The sequence below is a fragment of the Spodoptera frugiperda genome, chromosome 25, assembly GCF_023101765.2.
Source record: "Spodoptera frugiperda isolate SF20-4 chromosome 25, AGI-APGP_CSIRO_Sfru_2.0, whole genome shotgun sequence".
NCBI classification, from domain to species: Eukaryota; Metazoa; Arthropoda; class Insecta; order Lepidoptera; family Noctuidae; genus Spodoptera; species Spodoptera frugiperda.
Window position 1 is genome coordinate 13,290,707 of NC_064236.1, and position 24,933 is coordinate 13,315,639.

Sequence of the window (24,933 nt, forward strand, 5' to 3'; positions counted from 1 at the left end):
GTTTTAAGATTATGAAGAATAGGTATAATTGTGAGCGATTCGAGGCCTTGGACTAGTTTTAGCTTGGATATAAGTACAGCTACAGGCTCAGATAACGGAATATTTGCATTCACCTTTATATTAACAATTAAAATTTCACAACACAACATTTCATGACTGTAGGAAATCCGTTTATGTTTATTTTCGGCAATTATTAGCGACCAATAAAATGAAATCACTCTCTTGTGATCTATTCCGATTAATGTGTGTACAAAATTAATATAGTATCAGATAACCTCGGTCAATACCAACCGCGAAAACAAACTAAACTTTTCGTTAAAAGAAATGTTGACCCACGTCATTATATTTTTTTTTTTTGAGGGATATGTCGAAAAGAACCGCACACCTGATGAAGAATTGAGAAATTAATAAGTAATTAGGTTTACTTAACCTTTTCATACTCTTTTTTACTAAAATTACGATACCGCCTGAAATATGAATCCTTCAATTAAATGTTACTGATTTAAGAAATAAGTGATTTTTAACACGACATAATATAATTGTTTGTTGATCACGGCTCATAGTTTTGTGCTTTATCTTACTGGACAGGTTTCAAAGCGAATTAAAAGCTTTTGAAAATTACTTTTAATGTTAAAAAGACTTATTTTTCCGTACCAGAAAATACATTAATGCTACAGAAGCAAATCATGGAAACAAGCGATAGTATGTTTTTTATCCTCAATAATCCCGTCAAAGGTAAAGGATAATGAGAATTTTTCATCCGACATTGCAACAAGGATTAACTTTTTTTTATTATTTCGATGAATCGGTATTTTATAAAATTAAAATACATGCTGTTTTTTGCTTTGTATATTATCTTCTGAAACCATTTCTATTAAAAACATGAATAGCGTTTCGAGCAGCATTTGGCGTTTAAGTAGGAGTACTTAAATATTCGTATATATATTATAATTATATGATTAATTGAAGTTTATACTTACACTTTCAGTACCATAGCGATTAGGTCATAAGCTCGAAGTCTAGATATCTTAGATATTTTCAGCGCATTACTGGTACCTATTTATGTCTTACGTATCGAAATCGTTTAGGAGTTTTTCATTTTAATTTATTTTATTAGTATGTATGTACCTCAAATTTTTTTTAGATCATGTGGCCACTACTGACCATTGGCCTTTTCTCGCACGGAGAAGGTTGCTCAATGCGGGTTGGCGATTTCAAACTTATAATCAGAAATTACTTGTAAGCCCAAGTTTCCTCACGATGTTTTCCTTCACTATTTGTGAATGGTGTCTAAATAATCTTAGAATGTACAAATTGAGCTAAATTTACCGTCTTTTTAAATTTTGTGTTTATATTTTAATTTAATTTCAATGAGTGTTCAATGAGTTGTGTTGTTACAATAATTTCACGTATCTTGTGGCAGGTTCCTAGTCACAACAAACAAAATCAATTAATTATTATCGAATCAAATGTTATCTATTTTTGGGCCTATATTAATTAAAATAAATAGTTATTTATTTAGTTTAAAAAGTATCTATCTAAGTCGACTGAACGATAATTTCAGTGAAACATGAAACATGTTATTCAGCCGTTTGCAAAGTTGTCAGATCTCGTTTAGTTGATGAGAGAGTTTATGTAACTTTTACGGGCGTTTCAATTCGGTATCTCATATCCTGTCACTTTCATAATATTGCCTAGACCCGGTAACCTTGACCTGGTACTATGCTTTACTACAATATCATCTAGGAGTCAGTCAGATCCCTGGCTCGTTACTTACGCCAATAGAGGAATCGTGTTTGGACTCATCATATATTGTAGCTGTAATCGTTTGATTTTCTTTTTAATTTTAAGCGATCGCGATAGTTCTTTGTATTTATTTATACACTAGGTACTTAAGTGGTATAAATAAATACAATTAAGCTACTTATTTAATAAATGTGTATATTATGTGTTTTATAAGCTGGAAAAAACACTACAAGAAGTAAGTACTTAGACGTTTTTTTAAATGATTACTGAATAAAATTTGTCACTTTTTGTACTTGTTATTTTTTTCTTTTAGCGACTGAGGTATCTATTGGACCTTAGGAGCGGATCTGTCTCTATTCAAAGGTAATCTGCATCTCGAAGCAAAAACTCTGACGCCGTATCATACTTGAGGAAATCCGGCTATTCCCGGAAAAATAATAAATCTTGCCTAGCCGCAGATAGAGAGATCGGGCGGACTTGAGGGGTGGGGGTGTGAATATGCGTACAGGACTGAGTGCCGAGTGTATAGGTGCTCCCGGGTGCAAGAGCCCAAGAGGCAGATCAATAGGCAGGCGTCCTGCGTGTCCCCGGTCCCGCCCGGCATCGCCGCGCCAACCGCGCCACGGCGCCGCTCCGCGCCACTCGCTGCCCGCTCGTCGCTCCAGAAGCACGCTCGCGATCCGAACTCCGCGCTCCGACACTCGCGAAACCAAGTCATGGAGGTAAGCTCGAACTCTAACTTTACACCACCAACTAACATCACGAAAACTTTTATTTAATATATTTCATCTGGCTGTGTGCCTCACCGCGCATATTTTTTAATTCAAATTAACATTTCTTTCAATTGTTATTTAGCGAAAGTAGAAAAATGTTTTCCATAATTAGATATTTCTTTGTGCAAGTTAAAAAATAATTCAAAAGTGCAAAGCTAATGCATTTTTTTAACTGTACACGTTCCTTGCGTGTTTTATTGCTTACGTACTTTGTTTTTAAATACAGTTATCGGATTTATTTTTTATTTATTTTTATTTTAAGTGACAATTGAGTTATTATTTTATTTCAATTGAAAATTTGATGAGAGTAAAGGAATATCGTGCTAGGAAAATGTGAAGAAATATTTTGGTTACATAATATAAATTAGTGCGCAGCAGCCCGCTACAATCAGAAAGGGACGTTGGGGGTGGGTGCCTACTGTTTGTTTGTGTGCGTTAACTCAGAAAAGTGGAGAGTGATATCGTATTTTCTTGGTGTCAACTGTGTCGTTTAAGAAAATATTTAAAATAATATTTAAACCGGCTTTTCGAATAACTAAATTATTGAACCGGAGTACCATGTTAACTTAATTGACCAAATTAATAATGGTTTGTGTTAATGTGTGTTTAACAGCTGACATTTTGTTTACCTACTAAATAATTGACGCGTTTAAAATAGATTTTAGTAGCCGGAGGTGGCATGAGAAACACTGTCAAGCGTATCTAGACATAACATAACTCAAACCGATGAATTGCGATAAACGACTGGTCTATCGCAATGGCACTGACTACTCTGGGTAGTGACCTCTGAGACATCCAGTTAATTTTAGCGGGCGCCATGACTGAGTAACAATTAAAGTCATTGACTGAGCATCGCCAGTTATCGCGACTACTTAACTATTGCTACGTCTTTGTTCACAACTTCATATGTGTATTATTCTTTACTCGTCAACTCGAGGATTCCTGTTAACATTGGTTTTATATATTTGTTAAATTATTAAAAAGTCTGCACCATGCTCTGCTTGCGACCGTCTAATATTTTAGATAAACCAGCTTTGCGTAATAAATTGGAGAATGTAATGTAATGTGACATGTATAAAGTTTGAACAAATGGTTAATGCAAAAATGTTTGTAGGCTAAGTACGTGTGGCGTTTGGTGGCTGGCCTGATCCTGCTGACTGCAGCAGTGGTCACAGCAGAAGGTGAAGTATGGGAAGAAAGCGATCACGAGGTCCTCATCCGTAGCGAGAGGGGTGCTAAAAATAGAGGTTAGTATTTAGAACGCTCGAAACTAACGACGCTTCCGATGCACATGAATTAATTTTAGTATTTCGTGTTTAACTATTGTGAGAGCCAACTAGTAGGGAAATAAACCTCTGGAATATATGATTTACCTGTCTGTAAATTCAATAGGCATCATTTTCAGCATGTGAAAGTGAAAACAAGTAGTTTTCATTCAGTCTACCAAAACAAATTTTGCTTTTATTGAAGTTTATCGCGTGGTATTTTTTAGAACTGCAAGCGTGGTTTAGGAACGAAACATTTATTTGGCAGATTTTTGTCTATAAAATATAGAACATTCGGTATTATTGTGACCGAGTTACTACATGTATTGGACAAGTAGCTTTAGTTAGTGAATTTAAGAATATCGATAGAGACTCTTACTTTCTTATTTCAATTGAATATAAATATGAGACTAGTTTTAGTTTTTAATGTTTTAGATAGTTTAAGTACATACTTAAACTATTTTGCTATACTTACAAAAAAGCAGATATTAGTTAAGGTGCTTTAACCTTGTGACTAACGAAGTTGTAGGTTCTAACTTATAAATTGGTACCACAATTTACCGACGCAAAGATGGCAAAACATTTACCAAGATGTTTTGTTTTCTTATTTATGTTGCTACCCTACTTCCAGACAGCTTAAAATAAATCCCTCGGGTCGCTGTCTCTAGCTCATCTGCACATGTTGGGATGCTTTCAAAACTCGATGTTTTTGTCAATAAAAAAAATGACATCAGGATAAAAGGATCCGTTACGTTCGCATAGTAATCCGCAAAGAATAAAAGTAAAAAGGAATGTATTGTGCATTATTGTTATAGTTTCTATAGGAATTATTGTTTTCTTGTCATTATCACCGGCAAATATGTAATTACTTGAATTATTCTAATTATTTATTAAGCATTTCGTTATTGTAAGGTGATCACAATTACAATAACGAAATGCTTAATAAATGAATTCATTATACTATATTCTATTCTATTTTCATTATTCTAAAGTTTATTTTAGATTGCATACTGCACCTCTGATATTTGTTTTGACAGTTAGTTTTAAACTGGACTTGTGTGATTAATGAAGCAATAAATTTCAATAACAGAGACTTGCCGTTACATTCGGGGAGCTTGGAGCGAGTGTGACGCCAAGACTAACATTCGCTCTCGGAAACTCACTTTGAAGAAGGGAGACCCGGCTACCTGTGAGAGTGTTAAAACTATCCAGAAGAAATGCAAAGGTACCTTAAACAGTATGTCACAGTCTGAATGCCACAGGGATTAAATCTTAGTTATTCGTTGAGACAGAAAATAGAAGAACGTTCTTATCTTATGTTATTATGCACTCAGGACGAGGCAGCAGTCATATACCATTTAAGTAATATTATGTCGCATAATTATGATCTTCCTTGAGTGTACAATTCTATAATTTTGTTTCCCAGTTCTTTATCTGTTACTCATTTCCAGTCTTCTATAGAAACTACGTGCCTCCTTAAAAATGAAAGTTTTTCGTATATATTCTACGATTAATGTGTCATTCAATTATGCCTTATTTAATATGCCGACTAACAACTCTTACGGAGTAACGTAAATGCGATGATTAATATCATTAATTTCTGCAACTAGATAGATTTATAAAAACTTTCACTTAATAAATCTTCCCTGACTAGTATCCAGGCATCCTTTAGTAGGCTGGTAGTGATTTTTGAAATTGATCTGACGTATTTCATTGTATTTTACGTACTTAGCTTGCCGCTACGAGAAGTCTTCATGGAGCGAGTGCAGCCCCAACGGCGAGATGTCTCGTACAGATGTGTTGAAGGCTAATAGCGACCCAAGTTGCGACCAAAGTAAGCGCGTTACTAAGAAGTGCAACAAGAACAAACAGGTCAAGACCTCTAAAGACAAGGGTAAGAAAGGTCTGTTATCCCCTGCATTACTATTTTAACTATTTGTTTACTAACACTTTTGTTCTCATCATTATTAATCTGGTGGAGTATTTTAAATATAAATATATAGGTACATAAACATTTTCTGCTAGCTCTACCAAACTAAAACTTAAATGGATATAGTCTATCTAGAGGTTCGAAATTTCAGGTAAGTCAGTGTAAATAATCAGAGTATCGTAGCTACTGCTAAGGCTACATATTGTCGTTATTTTGGCAAACTTCCAACCGTACCGCTCCACAACTTTGCAAACAGCGGTTGTGTAGTTGTGTACATAATAATGGGTGATATTCGCTCAGACAGAGGTGGTAAATATGGCTGAAATGCATCGAAGCACATTCCAGTTATGCTTGGGCTTCATTAGCGGGCTGCGGGAATTTCAACAACATTGTATGAATATTAGTTGTAACCTCCTAATGTTGTAAAGTTGCAACGTCGCGTTGCAAAGGGCGACGTTTGCATTGTAGCTTGTTAATTGGCGCGCAACAAGGCATATCGCGACAGTCCAGAATTCTGAATTAGAAGACATTAGTGGTCTATCACATACAACCTTGTCAAGTTAGGAACAATACAACAAACCCCTAAAGTGGTTTTAATTATTTTTCTTTTTCAGGTCGCCGAAATCGTCAATAAGATTTGATGTCCCTTGAATTATGATTGAACTTTCTTATTGCATTGATCTTGGTGCATCTGTTTATGTAATAGTGCCAAAATAGTGAAAACATTCTTAAATCGTTTCTTACAAAAAATCATTACTATAACTAGCTACAATATACTTCACGGTACAATTTATCTCTTACTATTGAATTGTATGAACACTAGATAATGTTAAGTAGATCTTTACTTATTCCTTTTATTAATGCTGGTAAATCATAATAATTCTTTAATATTAAGTTAATTAATTAATTAAATAAATAAGTACTTAAATAAATTTGCTGTTTTATTTTATACCCCTATTATGTTTTGTAACGTTTTTTTTTGAACGGGAATTCATGAAATGCACCCTCTCTAGCTGAGGCGTGAGAGACAGTCAGACTCTTTACTGATTTAAAACCACCGTTCCAACTACTGCGTTTGAGGGCCAGCAAGGCTAATCCGGAGCTGCGGACTACCTAGCGGGTTTATCGGCGTTCCGGCTCGAAAAGCAGAAGTAAGAATGGGGTGGTTTTTAGTCAGTAAGAATCTGACATCACCTTTAAAAAGTAATAAAAACTGTTGATAATATTCTATTGTGCGTTTCATTGTCTCTGTCTACCCCCTTGGGAGACAGGCGTGAGGTTATGTAAGTATAATGATAACATTCTAATGCATAGTATACACTCGATACATAGAAGTCAGAATATGTACTAGATCATTGAAAAAACATTTATCTATTTCCAAATTACCTGCAATGCAATGCAATGAAATTAAATTCATTCAAAATAGATCGTTTGTATATCCTGATTGGCCGGTGCGAATGAACCAACCAATCAGAGCGCCGAAAATGCTCTCGTTTTGTTTTCGTTCAACGTAAAGCCAACTCGTACTGAGGGTACAGATGTATGATTGGGATGAAGGAAAAAGGAAACCAAATTTGACCCTCTTACGGTCACTAGACCCACAACCCAATCACTATTATATTTATATTTCGATGGGTTTAATCTCAAAAACAAAGCTAAACAGTATAAGAGACTTATTCCAATCCTTCAATGAAATATAATTCTTAACTAATATAAAGTTTAGTACTATCTAATATTTGAGCAAATTGCACCAAACATCCGTAACACGGCAAGTTCATATTAAGGCGCCTAGAAGTAAAAACCCATTAAAATAAAATACAGTATTATTTTTATAATTTTGATTTATTAAATCTTTTAAAATGTCTGGTGATGAATTTAAGCCTCATTCAATTTATCGAATAAATATTTTGCACCTATATTTAAAACGTCTCCCATAAAAACTATTGAATGAGACTTAAATGTTGTCAACAGACATGTTTTATAATAATAATAATTTAAATAAATAAATAGTTCATCCTTATCTAAAATAAATAATAATAAAATATTACATGCTGATACAAAAAACATAATAGTATAAAATTAAAAAAATGACAGAGTTCGCGTGTGGATTACTGTCTAGTGGAAGTAATTGTATCTAAACATACATTACTATCCGCCAACTATGAACTTTAAATGTTTGTCGTTAAATATCACAGGTAAATGAATGCGCGGACGTGTTGTCGCATCACTTGAATAGTTGTTTAGCGTAGTGCCATATCCTGAAGAAGTACTCATCGCGCCTCAGTAGTGAGCCTCGCGCGTAAGATCGGATGTCCGCGTCCATATTGTGTTCGCGCATCCAGGAAGTAGTGGTCTGCGTGCTGAACGATGTTGGTTCCGTCATTTCGGTCTGCTCGCCAATTTCCTCGTCAGCATGGGAGTCTGGAAATATTGTCATTTGCAACTCATTAACAAACATTTCTGTACAGTTTGTTTACATTTTTTATTTATTTTAGTCATTATATATTTATTGTTTTGCTTACACCTTGAACCTTAACACATTGAACGCCGTGGTGGTCACCGGTGACCAACGTTAGCGTAGGATTTGACTTCAACAGTTTTCTATTGGCAGTCAAAGACTTACTAATGGGTAGGCATGTTGCTTGATCCGAGAATCGAATTTGAGACCACTTTGCAGTAAATCTCGTCAGTCGTACTAGTCTAAGACAAATATTTACTGAAATATTTTATCAGTATACGTACGTAACTACGATTCCTAGCTATTGTACGCAGTTTGCAACTTCCAATATTATATCGAAATATCATAAAGGATTTATTATTAACTTTTCTATGAATTTTGTACATAATAAGTTTTTCCATTCGTATATTATTATATTGAGAAGTGGATTAATTATTTTAATACAGAAAATTATCCAATTAGTGAATAAAGCCTGCTTACCTTCTCCAGGAATAACCTTGTAAGGTTCTTCTGACTCTAACGGCTCACTCATTCCGATTTCGTTGCGAGCATAAATTCTTATCATGTAAGTGTGATTGTCACTTAAATCTTTGATATTGAATTTAAGTGTTTGTGCGTCAACTTTTCCTACTTCCATCCACATTGTTTTAGTGACGTCACGGATAGCAATATTATAGCCCAGCAGTGGTGCCCCACCATCCCATTCGGGTGTACCCCACGATGTCATGACGATGTTGCTACCAACTGTTCGTATCTCAAGTGGTGCAGTTGGTGGTGATGGTACAGCTACAAGTAGAAAATAGTGTCAGATTAATATTTTTATGTGTAAAAATACAGAAACCTAATTTTAAAGTTGTTGAAATAATACTTACTTGCATGCTTTTCTAGTCTCACTCCTTGAGACTCCGCTGGTAAACTGACTCCTATGGCATTCTCAGCGGATATTCTGAAGACGAGTTCCTCCTTTTCTTTAATATTTTCTATGCAGTGTTCGTAAACTGTTCCACCGACCGTTATAACTTTGGTCCAAGATTTGGCTTTAGTAGTCTTGTATTCGATGATGTAATCTGAAATGCAATTGATGAATAGTCTTTAATGACATATAAACACATGAAAATATCGAATACTTAACACCGGTACCTATAATAGTACATAGATCCTAAGTAATTTTTATTGAAACCTATATTGAGCTTCCTACCCTATTTTTATTGAGTACTCGTGAGTTCGTTAATTTATTTCAGGACAACATCTTCCTATTTATGACGAAACTAGAAAATTGTATCTGTATAGAGCAGAGTCCCCAAATGATAGTGTATAACATTCTGTTTGTATTAAAAATAATATATTCGTATACTATATACGTATACTTTATATTATAATAATATATTAATATAAAGTCTGTAGCATTAAAAAAACTATACCACACGTATAAGTTATTATTTATTTATTTATTCATTTATTGGACAATGTACACAGATACAGTACACTACTGGTACAGTACATGACCCTGTTAGGGCGTTGCAATTTATCTGATTATTGGTCCTCGTAGAGCCTCAGAATAATTCGACTTATACGAATATACTTAATAAATATAATTACGTGATTGCTATTAAAATATTAATAAAAACCACACTTACTTGTCACAACACTTCCTCCGTCGCTCTCAGGTGCGGCCCACTGCAAAGTCACTGATCTTGACGTTGTTTCCTTTACAGCAAAGTTTAATGGCTGCGATGGGGGTGCTGAAATGAATTATTGTTTATTATATTCTGTTTATACAAATACATTATATTTTATATTGGTAATGTGCCGTGATTAGGACAAGAAGATGGTTAAGAGATTTTATTTTGAGGAAATAGAAAGGGATTTAGAGGAAATATATTATAATGCCATATAATATAATAATGTTAATTTAAAAACTTACACAAACTCTTTCCGATCGTAATTTTCTCGTCTGATATGTAAGGCAGACTTATTCCGATTTCATTTCTTGCGGTTATCCTAAATTGGTAGGTAGTGTTTATTGTTAATTTCTCTATTTTAGCGGTAGTCTTGGTGACTGTAGCCACATGTTTCCATTTCTTTCCTTCTTGTTTAATTTCAACACTATAATCGATGATTGGCGATCCTCCATTCTTCTCGGATGGATACCATGTTATAGTTAGAGAGTCGTTGTTTATACCGTACAAGCCCAGCGGCCCCAGTGGTGGAGAGGGAACATCTGTGAATTATATAAAGGATTAGAATAAGGCTGATGAAATCAATGTTTATATCATTTATAAGAGAAACTGGTATTGGCGACTTATAATTTATGTATAAAAAATATACTGTACCGAGAGCTGTCTTAATGACAATGGGTTCACTTTCTAAAGCTTCCGAGAACCCAATGGGATTTTGAGCCATGACGCGGAACATATATTCACAATTTTCATTGAGTCTTTGTATACAGTAGGTCTCTACATCTTTGTCTACATCTGCTACTTTGACCCACTTGTTAGTGTCAGGCTCGTGTTTTTCAATTGCATATTTTGTCAATTCTAAACCACCATCATCACGAGGTGGTTTCCATTCAATTGTTACCGATTCTCTACTAATTTCTCGCATTACAACCGGACCTTCAGGTTTGCTAGGTTTATCTGAAACATCAAGTTACTTTTACTATAAGATTCAGTACATAAAATAAATTTTAGTAAGTAATTAATTTAGTAGTAAGGTATGTTCATTCTAATTTTCTAATTAACTATGTGACTTACCATACACTTTGAGCGTGACATCCAAGGAAGTAGTGCCAGCTTTATTTGAAGCTTCAATTGTGTATTTTCCTGAGTGGGAACGAACCAGGGAAGATATTTTGATGATGCTAACATTATCTTCAGTTGTTATTTCAATGTCTTCTGATTCTACTACCTTGGAGCCGTTGCAGTACCAATTAATTGTAGGTTTGGGTATACCCTTGATAAAGGCTTCCACAGACCAGGTTTCTCCAACTCTATATTTTTGTTCAATATTTTCGTCTGATACTGTGATTGTAGGCTTCTGTTGTACTTCAACGTTGCACGATGTTTCTGTTTCACCGTGCTCATTATTGGCAATGCAACTATATGTTCCTTCAGTAGTCTCCGTTGCCGTAATTACCAAGGTAGCCACTCTATTAACGTAAGTTGCTTTAGCGGTTTTTAATTTCTTGTTCCCTTTAAGCCATGTTACTTTTGGTTCTGGCACACCTCCGAATATACACGTGAGTTCTATATCTTCATTTGGTTCGCTAATGATATCTTTAAGCGGTTTTTCAACAGTTGGTGCTTGACCCTTCAGTATTTCTTGGACAAGAATATATTCTGTTGTTTCAGAAGCTTCACTTATTCCTACTTCATTAACTGCGTACACTCTGAATCTGTATGAGGACTTGGTCTTCAGTTCACTAACGGTGGTCTGGGTCTTTTTGATATTCTCAATGGACACCCATCTGAAAATATTGATTACGTACATTAATTTATTACTCTATTTTAAAAATCGATGGCATTTACCCACTATTCTAAACCTACGATGGTTCACTTTGTAAACGTTATTTATAAAATTGTATTATTCATGAGTACTTACTCTGTTGTATTAATTTCTTGATATTGAAGTATATAATAATCAATTTCTGAATTTCCTTTGTCTTCTGGTTCATCCCAGCACAAATTAATTGAATTATTTGTTGTTTCTAGAACCGTAGGTTTTCCAGGTGGCGCAGTTGTGTCTGCAATGAATATTCCAATGTATATTATGTGCTCATAACGAAAAAATAATTATAAATGAATGTTTTTTTTTTTAATTTTGTGTTAATTATCGGTATTAAATAGAATAGATAGCTTTTTATTCTTGCAATGTTAGCATTTGTAAATAGGGGAGCCCACGTTGCTAAAACTGGATTTACTCGAGTGTCTTAGGGACTTACTGGATTTCAAGATAGGATGATAGAAAGAAAAAAATGTTTTATGACATTTTCTTCTTTGGGTGGAGGAATGGGGAATCAATGGTTTTTAAAAATTGGTACATTTGGGTACATAACTTTTAAGTGATCGCGCGTTTCAGATATTTATAAGTACGTGTTCCTGGTGTATCTCATAATGAAACAAAATTAATCTGCGGCTTTACGCAGTGGGGTTGATCGTGTAAGACAAACGAGCCACTTTTAAAACCCTCTTACAAATTACGTTAAAATATTCAAAATTTCTTGAACAGTTGCATTCCTTTATCATGATACCATCCTGTCTTTTCTTAATCTAACTAAACTGACCGTATTAGGTAAGTTTTTGTAAATATTTTTTTTTGCTCCACCTATGTTCGGGTATTATAGTGAATACCTATATTATTTCCCGTATGTTAATCTGACGCGATCGAGTAACTACTAAAATCCCTTGATGGATATGTATGTTTCTGAAATTAGTATTATGTAGGTTTTTTTTTTACTTACCTATGACGACTACGTTGATTTCTACATTTGTTTCTCCGCAATTGTTTTCAAGACGCAGTCTGTAAATTCCAGCATCAGTGTTTTCAACCTTTTTAATTGTGAGACTTGCTGCCTTTGCGTCGATTGAGGGTTTGGTATGCTTAGTTTTCTTAATTATTTTGGAATTCACCACCCACTCATCGTTAGGTTGAGGAACACCTTCATACTCGACGTGGATAGTAACATCTCCACCTCGTTTTATCCTGTATTCTCTCTCGTATCCAAGTACCTTTGGTGGAAATTCTACAACTGAAAAATTTTAAAATATGAATACACAATATTAAAACATTTTGAGCGTGTATGCAGTATTAGTATTAAGAGTGTTTACGTGAAAACGGATTTCAAATTTCAAGTAAAAAATCTTGGAAATTACTGATCTAATCTTAGCATAAAACTTGAAATTTTACCTTCTACTTTTAATTTTGTCGAGCATTTCGCATCAAACAAAACACAGGAATAGTCACACTGGTCTTCTTCTGTACATTTTCTGATGATCAAAGTACGTTTGGTAACGTCAGATATCAATGTGAATTTTTCGGTATCTTCAATTATCTCCTTCTTCTTGTACCATGTGACATCCATAGTTTCATCTGGTATTTCAACTGTCAAATACGCATCTGTGTTAGCAGGAACCACAGTTACTTCTGGTAATCTCAGAACAAAATCAATGGAAGGTTGTTCCACTGTCAGCCTAGCTGCACATTTATCATTTCCAACTTCACAAGTGTAAACTCCAGCATCTGACATTTCACAGTCATAGATTTTAAGTTTCTGTTTTTTCCCATCGATTGTCAGTTGAATATGATTTGAAAATTGAATTTCTGAGCCATCTTTGAACCATTGTACTAAAGCATCTCCTTTTGTGAGTTCAATGTCAAATGTTGCTTTATTTCCTTTATTTACTTTCTGATCTTGTAAGCGAGATATAATTTCAGGAGGCAATTCTACAACAGTTACTTCTGCTGTACAGGAATCGTCTCGTAGTTTACATGTATATTCACCTTCATCATGAACTGAAGTATTTCTTATAAATAACTTGCGAACGTTTCCTCGTTTTTCAAGTTCATATTTATTTTTCTTAGCCTTAATTTTTTCACCATCCTTTTCCCAGACTACATCAGCTGTTTCTGAATTAATTTCAACTTCCAAAATTGCAATGTCTCTTTCTTTAACTTCGAAATCTTGCAAGCGTCTAATAAATTCAGGGATCGTTTCATGGACAGTTAACTGTGTTTTAGTCTCTTGATCTTTCACGACACATTTAATTATACCAATGTCTGTTAGTTTAGTCTTTTTAATTCTAAGTTTATGAACTCTGCCCTCCTGAATTATCTCTCTATGGTCCATTCCACTCACTTCTTTATCGTTGTGATACCATTTTGTTGAAACTGTATGAGATGTATGACATTCAAGGATCACAGTCTTTCCTTCTTCTGTTTCATAAGTCTTTTTCAGATTCTTAACGAACCTTACTTTTTCAACGTCTATTGTAACTCGTGCTCCATGAGAAGCTTTGCCTGCGCTGTTTGATGCAACACATTTGTAATCACCAGAGTCAACCTCAGAATCTACATTTGTTATTATTAATTCAATATTTTCACCATCGAAGTTCTGTGTGACTGTTTCAGATGGTGTGATTATATGGTTGTTTCTATACCAAGTAATAGACGGTACAGGATTTCCTGTGACTTTTGCAACCAATTTTATGATTCCATTTTCTTTTACCGTAATTTCTTGGAATCTATTTATAAATAGAGGTGGTTCAGCATTTTCTTCGGTAGGTTCTGCAAAAAAATGGAAGTAAAACATTTAAAAAAAATAAAAAAATATCATAAATAATTAAAAAAGTACAAAAATTAGTCCAGTCAAATAAGCTTGAAATTTGACTAGGACTGAAATGTTTTTTTGTTAAATGTAATAAACAAGTGTAATAAATAAATAAATGAAAAATAATTCGGCCCTCAAATTGTAACATTTCAATGGACTAATAAGAAAGTAAAAATATAAGAAAGTATTTGGAATATGCTTACCTTCTATTGTTATTACTGCACTTGTTTCTGTAGACCCTTCCGAATTCGCTGCTTTCAATGTGTAAACTCCGTCGTCTTTTCCTTTTTTGGGTTTGATTATAGTAATAGTATGAGTATCTCCATCAGACTTTGTCGTAAGTGATTTCACAGGCTTATTATTTTTGTACCAGGTTACTGATGGCTGAGGATTTCCGACAACTTGTGTTGATAGAACTACGCTTTCTCCTTCTCGTATTGTCATATTTTTTAGTGGTTCGATGACTTGTGGTTTTTCCTTTTCTCCAGTTTTAATTTTTAATACAATAGGTAAACTAGCTTCACCTTCTCGATTTACTGCTACTACTGTGTATGTACCCTCTTGGAATTTCTTAACATCAGAAATTTTCAAAACACTGCAGTACATATGCATATCGGATTCGGTAGCTATAGAGATATTTTCATTAGGAATTATCTCTTCACCTTTGAATAACCAAGCAATATCTGGTTCTGGAATTGCTACCAATCTACATTCCAAAAATATTTGAGATCCTTCATCAACATACTGAGCTTTTGGTCTCTTTGAAAATGTTGGTGGAATACCCTCAAGAATATCTGCCAAAGAAGACTCCCTAGAAAGGCTCTTTCTGGATAAAACGGTCATTTCAGAACCGTGATCGGACAGTGGAGCTTCAACTATCAATTCTGTGGTGCTTGATGCAAAACCTGCAGCGTTCTTAGCTACACAAGTAAATGTGCCAGCATCTTCAGGGAATACCTCTCTGATGACTAAAGTAGCTACGTTGTCATCATCATAATACATTTGGAAATCTTGTGATGGTTTAATAATAGCCGTTTGTCTGAACCATGTTATTTGTGGCCTAGGATAGCCTTCAACTTGACATTCAAACTGTACTGTTGATCCATCAGGCGTATGCTTAGGACGTAATTTTTCAATGAATATTGGTGCAATTGCTTGCTCTTCTGGTGTTGGTTCTGTAACATTGTTATTGAAATGTAAATATTAATAATAAAAAATAATATAAATATCAAATGACATAAAATGGATTTGAATAGTGTTTCTGGCATAGACAACTGATCGATCTACGATGTACGAATACGTTTTTGGGCTTCATACTTACTTTCAAATACTGGAAGTTTATCTATTTTTTCATTTAATTTCTTTTGTAGATAAAGAGTATAATTGGCCTCATCCATTAAATACTGTGCGGGCACCCAACCCTTTTCTTCCGTCAGATGTTTGCGTACAAACCACCAATCCTGGTTGGTAGTTTCTGAAAATAAAATGTTATTTAAACCTTTACTTCTCTGTTGAATTATTTTAGCTTTATAAAAAATGCTATTATTTTTACCTAATATATACAATCGTTCGCCTTCAACCAAATTAATGGCTTCGTCTGTTTCCGCAACATATGAATAGACAGCAAAAACGGTATCACCACTACGAACGTCAACAGGAGTTTCTGGAAAAGAAAGAGTTTAGTATAACCTTCGTTCCTACGCTCTAAACTTTTCTAAACAATAGTCCTGAAAAAGTAGTCACACAAACCTGATGATTATAATAGAAGATATTATTTATTACCGAAAATTACGCACATGTACTTAAGAATTAATGTGGCGCAGTTAAAGTGAATGCGGAGAAGGAGTACAGAAAATATAATATTTTGTTAAAAAAGTTTTAATGTAAAAAAGATAATTTAAAAAACTAAAAAACCCGACTGCGTTTCTTTATATGTAATATGAAAATGAAAAAAAAACCTTAAAACAAAAAAAGTCATCGTAAAATTGAAGCAGTCGGGACCCATTCTATATGAAGACTTAGTGACATACTGGCATTCTAGAATGGGTCCCGACTGCTTCAATTTTACGATGACTTTCTTGTTACCCGACTGCGCCAGAAGGAGGGTTATGTTTTTCGAGAGTATGTATGTATGTATGTACAATTGTTTGGCACGGTCTATAGCCTAAACGCCTTGTTTTAAGGTTTTTTTTTTCAAGCTCAAATCCATCGAGTCGTACAGGCTAGAGAGTGAGCAATATTCGAATTTGGCGCCAAAAATCCGGCATTTTGTTTTTTTATTATTTTGATATATCCAGTGTCACTCTCACAGTAAATACGAATCTAACGACACCTCTCAAGCCAAAATCGATCAAGCTGTTTAGGCTGCAGAGCGTGCCAAACAATTATACATACATACATACTCTCGAAAAACCATAACCCTCCTTCTGGCGCAGTCGGGTAAAAATATTGATAAGAATCGGTAAATTATTTTGCTAATTTTTTTTGGTGTGTTGTCTTTCCTTTGAATTGGTTTCATTATTTTATACCTATACTATTCTGTTTTCGTTTTCAAATATTATCTGCACGGGTCTGTATAGGATATTTTTACATAATTTAAATGCATAAACATGTACTTATATGTTATAGCTGACAGGCATAACTGTGCACTAATGTGGAAATTAGTGCAGCAGACTAAGTCCCTGCTCACTATTACGTACTAGTTAAGTAACTCCAGCTTATTGTCATTTGTGGACCTCAGCTGTTGTCTAAATAAATAAATTTTATGATTATTTGTTTATGTATCCTTATTACTTACCAGGAAATTCTTGTTCTCTAGAAATGCTCATCGATACTTCGGCTTCTGGAAACAAAGATGTCAAGGTGTGATTTATAATTGGTTTCTTGTAAATTGTAAATATTAGATTGTTTAAAGCGACATACTTAAAGCTAATTATTTTGCGTATTTTAAAACATGCTAGCGGTATTGCTTTTAACTTTTTGTTTTTCATAAATTTTAATAAAAAAAATTTAATGTGCCTTACGTACATTATCGAAATTTAATATCATAATAATTGGTTTAGTATATATATCATAATGCATAGTACACGTAAATATAATATTATTATTGTTTAAATTGAGTGAGTATATTTTATCCAGTATTTATGATACAGGTCTCGTTTTGTGCTTTTATTGAATTATTTAGGTTATAAAGGTGATAGCTAAAATAACGCAACTACAAGCCGTTAATTTAAACACAAGTTAAATATATTATAAATTATATGTATTGCATTTTATATTTAAAGCTTATATTATTATACAACTAAAATAATATTTTAATATTATTAAGCATCTTTAACACTGTTGTCTAAATAAATGCAATACCTTCTAATTTTGAGGGCTTTCTGGGCTTTCTTTTAGCTGAAATCGTAATTTGTTCTTCTTCATAAGCATCCTCATTGATTCTTTTAGGTTTTAACTCAACGCTTAATTCTTCGACTTCGCTAACTTCGTATGCCGGTTTTTTAGGTTTTCGTTTAATAATCATTTGTACATTTTCATCGGCTTCAGTATCGCTTAGTATTACTTCTTCTGCTTGACTGTCATCCTCAATTTCTTGTTTAAGTTGAATTAGAGTTTCGTCGGCAGCTTCTGATATAGTTATTTTCTTCTTAGGTTTCAGTTTGATTTTACTTGAAAGTGACAATTCTTCTTGAGTATATTGTTCCGATTGTGGTTTTACATCAAAGGTTACCTCTTCTTGTTCATCTACTACGTATTTTGGCTTTCTATCCAATTTAATGTTCACATCCTGGGAAACATCGGATTCTTTATCTTCTTTCTTCGGCTTTGGTATCGTGACAGAAGAAGATATTTCTTCCAATGACGTATCTTCCGCTTCTTTAATCTTTTTGAAAGGCATAACGACATTAGATGTTTCTTCATATTTTTCCTCGTCGCTCTCTATTATTTCTATAACATCGGCTGGTTCGTCATTTTCTTCGTAAAATTTGATAGAAGTTTCATTGGCTTCTTCATTGAAAGTAGGTCGTCTCTGTGGTTTAAGTTTTACTTTACTTGACATAGATATTTCTTCTTCGGCATAGGAATCTAATTGTATGTTAAATTCTTGTTCAACGTCTTCTTTGGTCTTCGTGGTTTTAGGCCTGAAAGTAACTGTTTCGGGTTCCGTGACTTCAGGTAATGTAACTGAAGGTTTTCTTATCGATTTCAGTTTCTTTTTGATTGTTACTTCATCTTCGATTTCTTCAGTTTTTTTAATACTTGGACGTTTTGGTTTAATCGTAAATTGTTGAGGTTCATCTTCCTCTGGTTCTTCAAGTTGTAATGGTTCATCTTTTTCTACTCCTTGGTTTTTGGCTTCTACTATATCTTCATAACCAAACATTGGCTTTTCCAGCTCCGTTTTTTCAATTTCAGGTAATTTTGGCTGTTTATATACTTTCTTCTTTATTTTTTCTGCTTCTTTAACATTTCTGGATAGTATTCCATTTTGACGAATGCTGCCTAAAAACGTAACAGTGGGCATTATTAAACTTGGTGGCCAATCTTTAACATATTTTATTCTGCTTTTTAACTGGAATTTTGGTAAGGTCACCAAAGGCGCTTCCTGTTTTGGTTTTGCTGTTGGTTTCTTTAATTTCAACTTAGTAAATTGGGGACCTTCTACATTTTCTGCATGTTGTGGTTTACTAATCTCTACTTCTTTCCTTTCTATTTTAATGGGAGTAAGTTTGACTTTAGTCGGTTTTTTCTCTTGCTTTTCTTCATTTTCTGGAATATTTTCTGATTCTGTAGGCTTGGGTATACTATCTTTCTGTTTTATTTTCTTTGGTTTAATTTTATTTTTAGTTAATGAAGCTGTAGTGTCATCCTCAGGTGTAATAACGGGTTCAGGTTCTTTCTCGTTTTCTTGTTGCTCGTAAACTTCTGGTATTTCTTCTGGTTCAACAGGTTTAACTTCCGAATCCTTATCTGGTAACGAAGGTTTTCTAGTTTTCTCCTTGGGTTTAGTTTTAGTTTTCTTTTGTGTCTGTTTTTCAGGCACATGTGCAACTGATATTTCATCTGGTTGTTTAGTGAGTGGCTCATCATCTGGTTGTTTAGTGAGTGGCTCATCATCTGGTTGTTTAGTGAGTGGTTTTTCATCTGGTTGTTCTGTGGATGCTGTTTCAACTGGTGGTTTTAAGGGTGGTATTTCATCTGATTGTTTTAAGACTGGTTTTTCATCTATTTGTTTTGATATTGGCTCATCTAAATCTCTTGATTTTAATTTTTTCTTTTTTGGTTTTTCTTTACTTTGCTTTAACTCTTGTGGTTCAGTATATTCTTGTTCAATGTCAGGTATATTATCTATTTCTTTAGGTGTTTCAATCGGAACAGATTTATCTTCGTCAATTTCTTGGTTATCAACTTTTTCTAGTAGGCTAGTTTCTGGTTCCTCTGGTTTTTCTTCTGTGATAATATCGTTCTGCATTACAATTTCTTTAGGTTTTGGTGACTTATCTTTTTTATTTTGAACATTTTCAATAATTTTATCAGTTTGAACAGGTTTATCAACATCAACATCTGGTACAGTGTCACTAGTATTTATTTCTTTCAAATCGTTGGTTTCCTCTTTTTTCACCTCTATTGGTTTTTCCGAAGTGAAATCAAATTCATCTGGTTTTTCCAATTCAACTTTGTCCAAGTCAGGTATATTTGTCACTTTAAGAGGTTTCTTTTTCAATTTAGCCGCTTCCTTAATATTTCTCGAAAGTTGGCCATTTTGTCTTACGCTTCCCAAAAATGTTATAACAGGTTTTAATTCCGAAGGGGGCCAATCTGAATTATACCTAATGCGACTTTTAAGTTGAATTTTCGGTAAAGTTGTTGTCTTTACTTCCTGTTTAGGTTTTTGTGTAGGTTTTTTCAGTTTAAGTTTAGTAAACTGAGGACCGTCTAATTCTGTTGCATGTTGTGCTTCGTCTATAATAATTTCTTCAATTTGTAAAGGTGTTGGTTTTACTTTTTTACGTTTAACAGGTTCAACAGCTGCAGGATGTGGTTTTTCTATCTGTTCACCATCCCGTTCATCGGTAAATTCTGTAAGGAGAAATATTATTCGATATTAATAAATATACGGTAAAATTTCAAACAACTTGAACATTCAATACCAATATTTATAAATATGATTACATTAACTTAATTACCATATTTATAAATATTTTACATACATATATATGTACAACCAATTAATTACTCAAAAAAGATCCGTAAACAAAAAATACTTGAAGATTATAAATAAAATAATAACAGTGCACCAACGAAAGACAAAAAAAAAACATATAATCGTCGAATGACGTTTAGGGCGGGAGAGACAGGCTCTAACGCACTAAAAATTACCATATTAACGCTACTGCCCTGTGGCGGCGCATTAGTATTTGGCTATCGACACCCGACCCCAGCAGATATAAACCATTACCTGATACATCAAGAAAGATGCATATTTGTAACCTTAAGTTTCAGAGTGTTCCCCTAATGATGAGGTTTGTGTAAATGTACAAAAGGTAATTGAGTGTGGTGTGTACTGTGATGATGGAGGGTGTGTCATCACTGTATTCTGTGATGTGTGTGGGTTCTACTTTAGGGCCTACCTTCTTTTTGATACCGCGTTTGATAACTTTCTTACCGTCTGGCGTCGTTGTTTCTTCGACAGAGGTTTCCTCGGGTAATTCAATTACGTTAACGGGCTTGTCTTCTTTTTCTTCAGGAGCCTCTTCCTCAGTGACCGTAACAGTGGTGATTGGAACTCCGTCATCTTTCTCGATATTTGTAATTTCGGTAATCTCTTGATTCGGCCCCTTGGGCTTTTTAATAACGCGTTTAGTGGTTTTAAACTTTTGAATGTTTCCAGTTTCAGTGCGTATTTGTGTAACCTGAACAGTCTCGGGTTGTTCCTCGACTGGTTCGGCTTTGTCTGGTTTGTGTAAGTGTTCAAGAGGTGTGGTGGTTTCATCAGTGAATTCCTCTGTTTTGTGTACAGTGACAATGGGTTGTGAGTCGTCTGTTTGTTCTGTGGTAAATTCTGTTGTTTCGACTTTCGGACCTACCTTCTTTTTGATGACGCGCTTAGTAACTGTCTTTTGTTTGGGCTTACCATCAGGAGCAGTGGATTCCTCGACGGTGGTTTCTTCGGGCAGTTCAACGATTTCGACGGGTTTCGTTTCTTCTGTTACTTCGGGAGTCTCTTCCTCGGTTACTGTGACCGTCGTTATCGGAGCTTCGTCATCTTTTTCGATGGTTGTGATTTCGGTGACTTCGTGTTTCGGTCCCTTCTGTTTTTTGATGACGCGTTTGAAAGTTTTAACATTTTTAACGTCTCCGGTTTCAGTACGTATTTGTGTAACCTGAACAGTCTCGGGTTGTTCCTCGACTAATTCAGCTTTGTCAGGTGTGTGTAAGTGTTCAAGAGGTGTGGTGGTTTCGTCAGTGTATTCGTGTGTGGTGTGTACTGTGATAATGGGTTGTGTGTCGTCAGTGTGTTCTGTGGTGATGTGTGTGGTTTCTACTTTCGGACCTACCTTCTTTTTGATAATACGTTTGGTTACTTTCTTACCGTCCGGCGTCGTGGACACTTCGACGGAGGTCTCCTCAGGTAATTCGATGACGTTAACGGGCTTGTCTCCTTTTTCTTCAGGAGCTTCTTCCTCAGTGACCGAAACAGTCGTGATAGGAGCTTCGTCATCTTTCTCGATGGTTGTGATTTCGGTGACTTCTTGTTTCGGCCCCTTGGGTTTTTTAATAACGCGTTTAGTGGTTTTGACCTTTTTGACGTCTCCGGTTTCAGTGCGTATTTGTGTAACCTGAACAGTCTCGGGTTGTTCCACGATTGGTTCGGCTTTCTCTTGTTTGTGTAAGTCTTTAAGAGGTGTGGTGGTTTCGTCAGTGAATTCCTCTATTTTGTGTACAGTGACAATTGGTTGTGAGTCATCAGTTTGTTCTGTGGTGATTTCTGTTGTTTCGAGTTTCGGACCTACCTTCTTTTTGATGACGCGTTTAGTGGTTTTCTTTTGTTTGGGCTTACCATCAGGAGCAATGGATTCCTCGACGGTGGTTTCCTCAGGCAGTTCAACGATTTCGACGGGATTCGTTTCTTCTGTTTCTTCGGGAGTCTTTTCCTCGGTTACTGTGACCGTCGTTATCGGAGCTTCGTCATCTTTCTCGATGGTGGTGATTTCGGTGACTTCTTGTTTCGGTCCCTTCTGTTTTTTGATGACGCGTTTGGTGGTTTTAACCTTTTTGACGTCTCCAGTTTCAGTGCGTATTTGTGTAACCTGAACAGTCTCGGGTTGTTCCTCGACTAATTCAGCTTTGTCAGGTGTGTGTAAGTGTTCAAGAGGTGTGGTGGTTTCGTCAGTGTATTCGTGTGTGGTGTGTACTGTGATTATTGGTTGTGTGTCGTCAGTGTGTTCTGTGGTGATGTGTGTGGTTTCTACTTTCGGACCTACCTTCTTTTTGATAACACGTTTGGTAACTTTCTTTTGTACTTTCTTACCGTCCGGCGTCGTGGACTCTTCGACGGAGGTCTCCTCAGGTAATTCGGTGACAGTAACGGGCTTGTCTTCTTTTTCTTCAGGAGTTTCTTCCTCAGTGACCGTAACAGTCGTGATAGGAGCTTCGTCATCTTTCTCAATGGTTGTGATTTCGGTGACTTCTTGTTTCGGTCCCTTCTGTTTTTTGATGACGCGTTTGGTGGTTTTGACCTTTTTGACGTCTCCGGTTTCAGTGCGTATTTGTGTAACCTGAACAGTTTCGGGTTGTTCCACGATTGGTTCGGCTTTCTCTTGTTTGTGTAAGTCTTTAAGAGGTGTGGTGGTTTCGTCAGTGAATTCCTCTGTTTTGTGTACAGTGACAATGGGTTGTGAGTCATCTGTTTGTTCTGTGGTGATTTCTGTTGTTTCGACTTTCGGACCTACCTTCTTTTTGATGACGCGTTTAGTGATTTTCTTTTGTTTGGGCTTACCATCAGGAGCAGTGGATTCCTCGACGGTGGTTTCTTCGGGCAGTTCAACGATTTCGACGGGCTTCGTTTCTTCTGTTTCTTCGGGAGTCTTTTCCTCGGTTACTGTGACCGTCGTTATCGGAGCTTCGTCATCTTTCTCGATGGTTGTGATTTCGGTGACTTCTTGTTTCGGTCCCTTCTGTTTTTTGATGACGCGTTTGGTGGTTTTGACCTTTTTGACGTCTCCGGTTTCAGTGCGTATTTGTGTAACCTGAACAGTCTCGGGTTGTTCCTCGACTAATTCAGCTTTGTCAGGTGTGTGTAAGTGTTCAAGAGGTGTGGTGGTTTCGTCAGTGTATTCGTGTGTGGTGTGTACTGTGATAATGGGTTGTGTGTCGTCAGTGTGTTCTGTGGTGATGTGTGTGGTTTCTACTTTCGGACCTACCTTCTTTTTGATAACACGTTTGGTTACTTTCTTTTGTACTTTCTTACCGTCTGGCGTCGTTGTCTCCTCGACGAAGGTCTCCTCGGGTAATTCGGTGACAGTAACGGGCTTGTCTTCTTTTTCTTCAGGAGTTTCTTCCTCAGTGACCGTAACAGTCGTGATAGGAGCTTCGTCATCTTTCTCGATGGTTGTGATTTCGGTGACTTCTTGTTTCGGCCCCTTGGGTTTTTTAATAACGCGTTTAGTGGTTTTGACCTTTTTGACGTCTCCAGTTTCAGTGCGTATTTGTGTAACGTGGACAGTCTCGGGTTGTTCCTCGATTGGTTCGGCTTTATCTGGTTTGTGTAAGTCTTCAAGAGGTGTGGTGGTTTCATCAGTGAATTCTTCTGTTTTGTGTACAGTGACAGTGGGTTGTGAGTCATCTGTTTGTTCTGTGGTGATTTCTGTTGTTTCGACTTTCGGACCTACCTTCTTTTTGATGACGCGTTTAGTGATTTTCTTTTGTTTGGGCTTACCATCAGGAGCAGTGGATTCCTCGACGGTGGTTTCTTCGGGCAGTTCAACGATTTCGACGGGCTTCGTTTCTTCTGTTTCTTCGGGAGTCTTTTCCTCGGTTACTGTGACCGTCGTTATCGGAGCTTCGTCATCTTTCTCGATGGTGGTGATTTCGGTGACTTCTTGTTTCGGTCCCTTCTGTTTTTTGATGACGCGTTTGGTGGTTTTAACCTTTTTGACGTCTCCAGTTTCAGTGCGTATTTGTGTAACCTGAACAGTCTCGGGTTGTTCCTCGACTAATTCAGCTTTGTCAGGTGTGTGTAAGTGTTCAAGAGGTGTGGTGGTTTCGTCAGTGTATTCGTGTGTGGTGTGTACTGTGATTATTGGTTGTGTGTCGTCAGTGTGTTCTGTGGTGATGTGCGTGGTTTCTACTTTCGGACCTACCTTCTTTTTGATATCACGTTTGGTTACTTTCTTTTGTACTTTCTTACCGTCCGGCGTCGTGGACTCTTC

At 35.7% G+C, this 24,933-nt stretch overlaps 2 protein-coding genes across 52 annotated transcripts in view; one reads left to right on the forward strand and one right to left on the reverse strand.

Moving 5' to 3' along the window:
• Positions 1-2,203: 2,203 nt before the first annotated feature.
• On the forward strand, positions 2,204-6,646 carry LOC118282380 (uncharacterized). 2 transcript variants are annotated; one of them, XM_035603441.2, is made up of 5 exons: positions 2,204-2,468; positions 3,634-3,766; positions 4,875-5,009; positions 5,517-5,687; positions 6,329-6,646. In XM_035603441.2, exons 1-5 carry the CDS (start codon positions 2,463-2,465, stop codon positions 6,346-6,348), a joined length of 465 nt encoding a protein of 154 aa, XP_035459334.1. In that variant the 5' UTR covers positions 2,204-2,462; the 3' UTR covers positions 6,349-6,646. The 2 variants fall into 2 exon arrangements, with proteins under 2 accessions (XP_035459334.1, XP_035459343.1); XM_035603450.2 differs by having other exon boundaries at positions 2,300-2,468; positions 5,517-5,678.
• An 891-nt stretch (positions 6,647-7,537) lies between these two features.
• The window catches only part of LOC118268179 (titin), a 98,068-nt gene continuing 80,672 nt past the window's right edge, over positions 7,538-24,933 (reverse strand). For 15 of the 50 annotated variants that reach the window (XM_050704162.1, XM_050704163.1, XM_050704165.1 and 12 more), the window contains 18 exons: positions 24,652-24,860; positions 23,922-24,180; positions 22,095-22,982; positions 17,861-20,581; positions 17,295-17,339; positions 16,050-16,160; positions 15,819-15,971; positions 14,701-15,672; positions 13,078-14,454; positions 12,632-12,919; positions 11,773-11,914; positions 10,926-11,638; positions 10,506-10,808; positions 10,097-10,393; positions 9,810-9,914; positions 9,045-9,239; positions 8,653-8,958; positions 7,538-8,135 (listed from right to left, as the gene is read on the reverse strand). In XM_050704162.1, the coding sequence (XP_050560119.1) occupies positions 7,939-8,135; positions 8,653-8,958; positions 9,045-9,239; positions 9,810-9,914; positions 10,097-10,393; positions 10,506-10,808; positions 10,926-11,638; positions 11,773-11,914; positions 12,632-12,919; positions 13,078-14,454; positions 14,701-15,672; positions 15,819-15,971; positions 16,050-16,160; positions 17,295-17,339; positions 17,861-20,581; positions 22,095-22,982; positions 23,922-24,180; positions 24,652-24,860 (9,281 nt within the window). In that variant the 3' untranslated portion in view covers positions 7,538-7,938. Of the gene's footprint in view, positions 8,136-8,652; positions 8,959-9,044; positions 9,240-9,809; positions 9,915-10,096; positions 10,394-10,505; positions 10,809-10,925; positions 11,639-11,772; positions 11,915-12,631; positions 12,920-13,077; positions 14,455-14,700; positions 15,673-15,818; positions 15,972-16,049; positions 16,161-17,294; positions 17,340-17,860; positions 20,582-21,635; positions 22,056-22,094; positions 23,242-23,450; positions 24,181-24,389; positions 24,861-24,933 lie in introns of all 50 variants that reach the window. The other 35 variants (XM_050704185.1, XM_050704175.1, XM_050704196.1 and 32 more) reach the window with 13 other exon arrangements.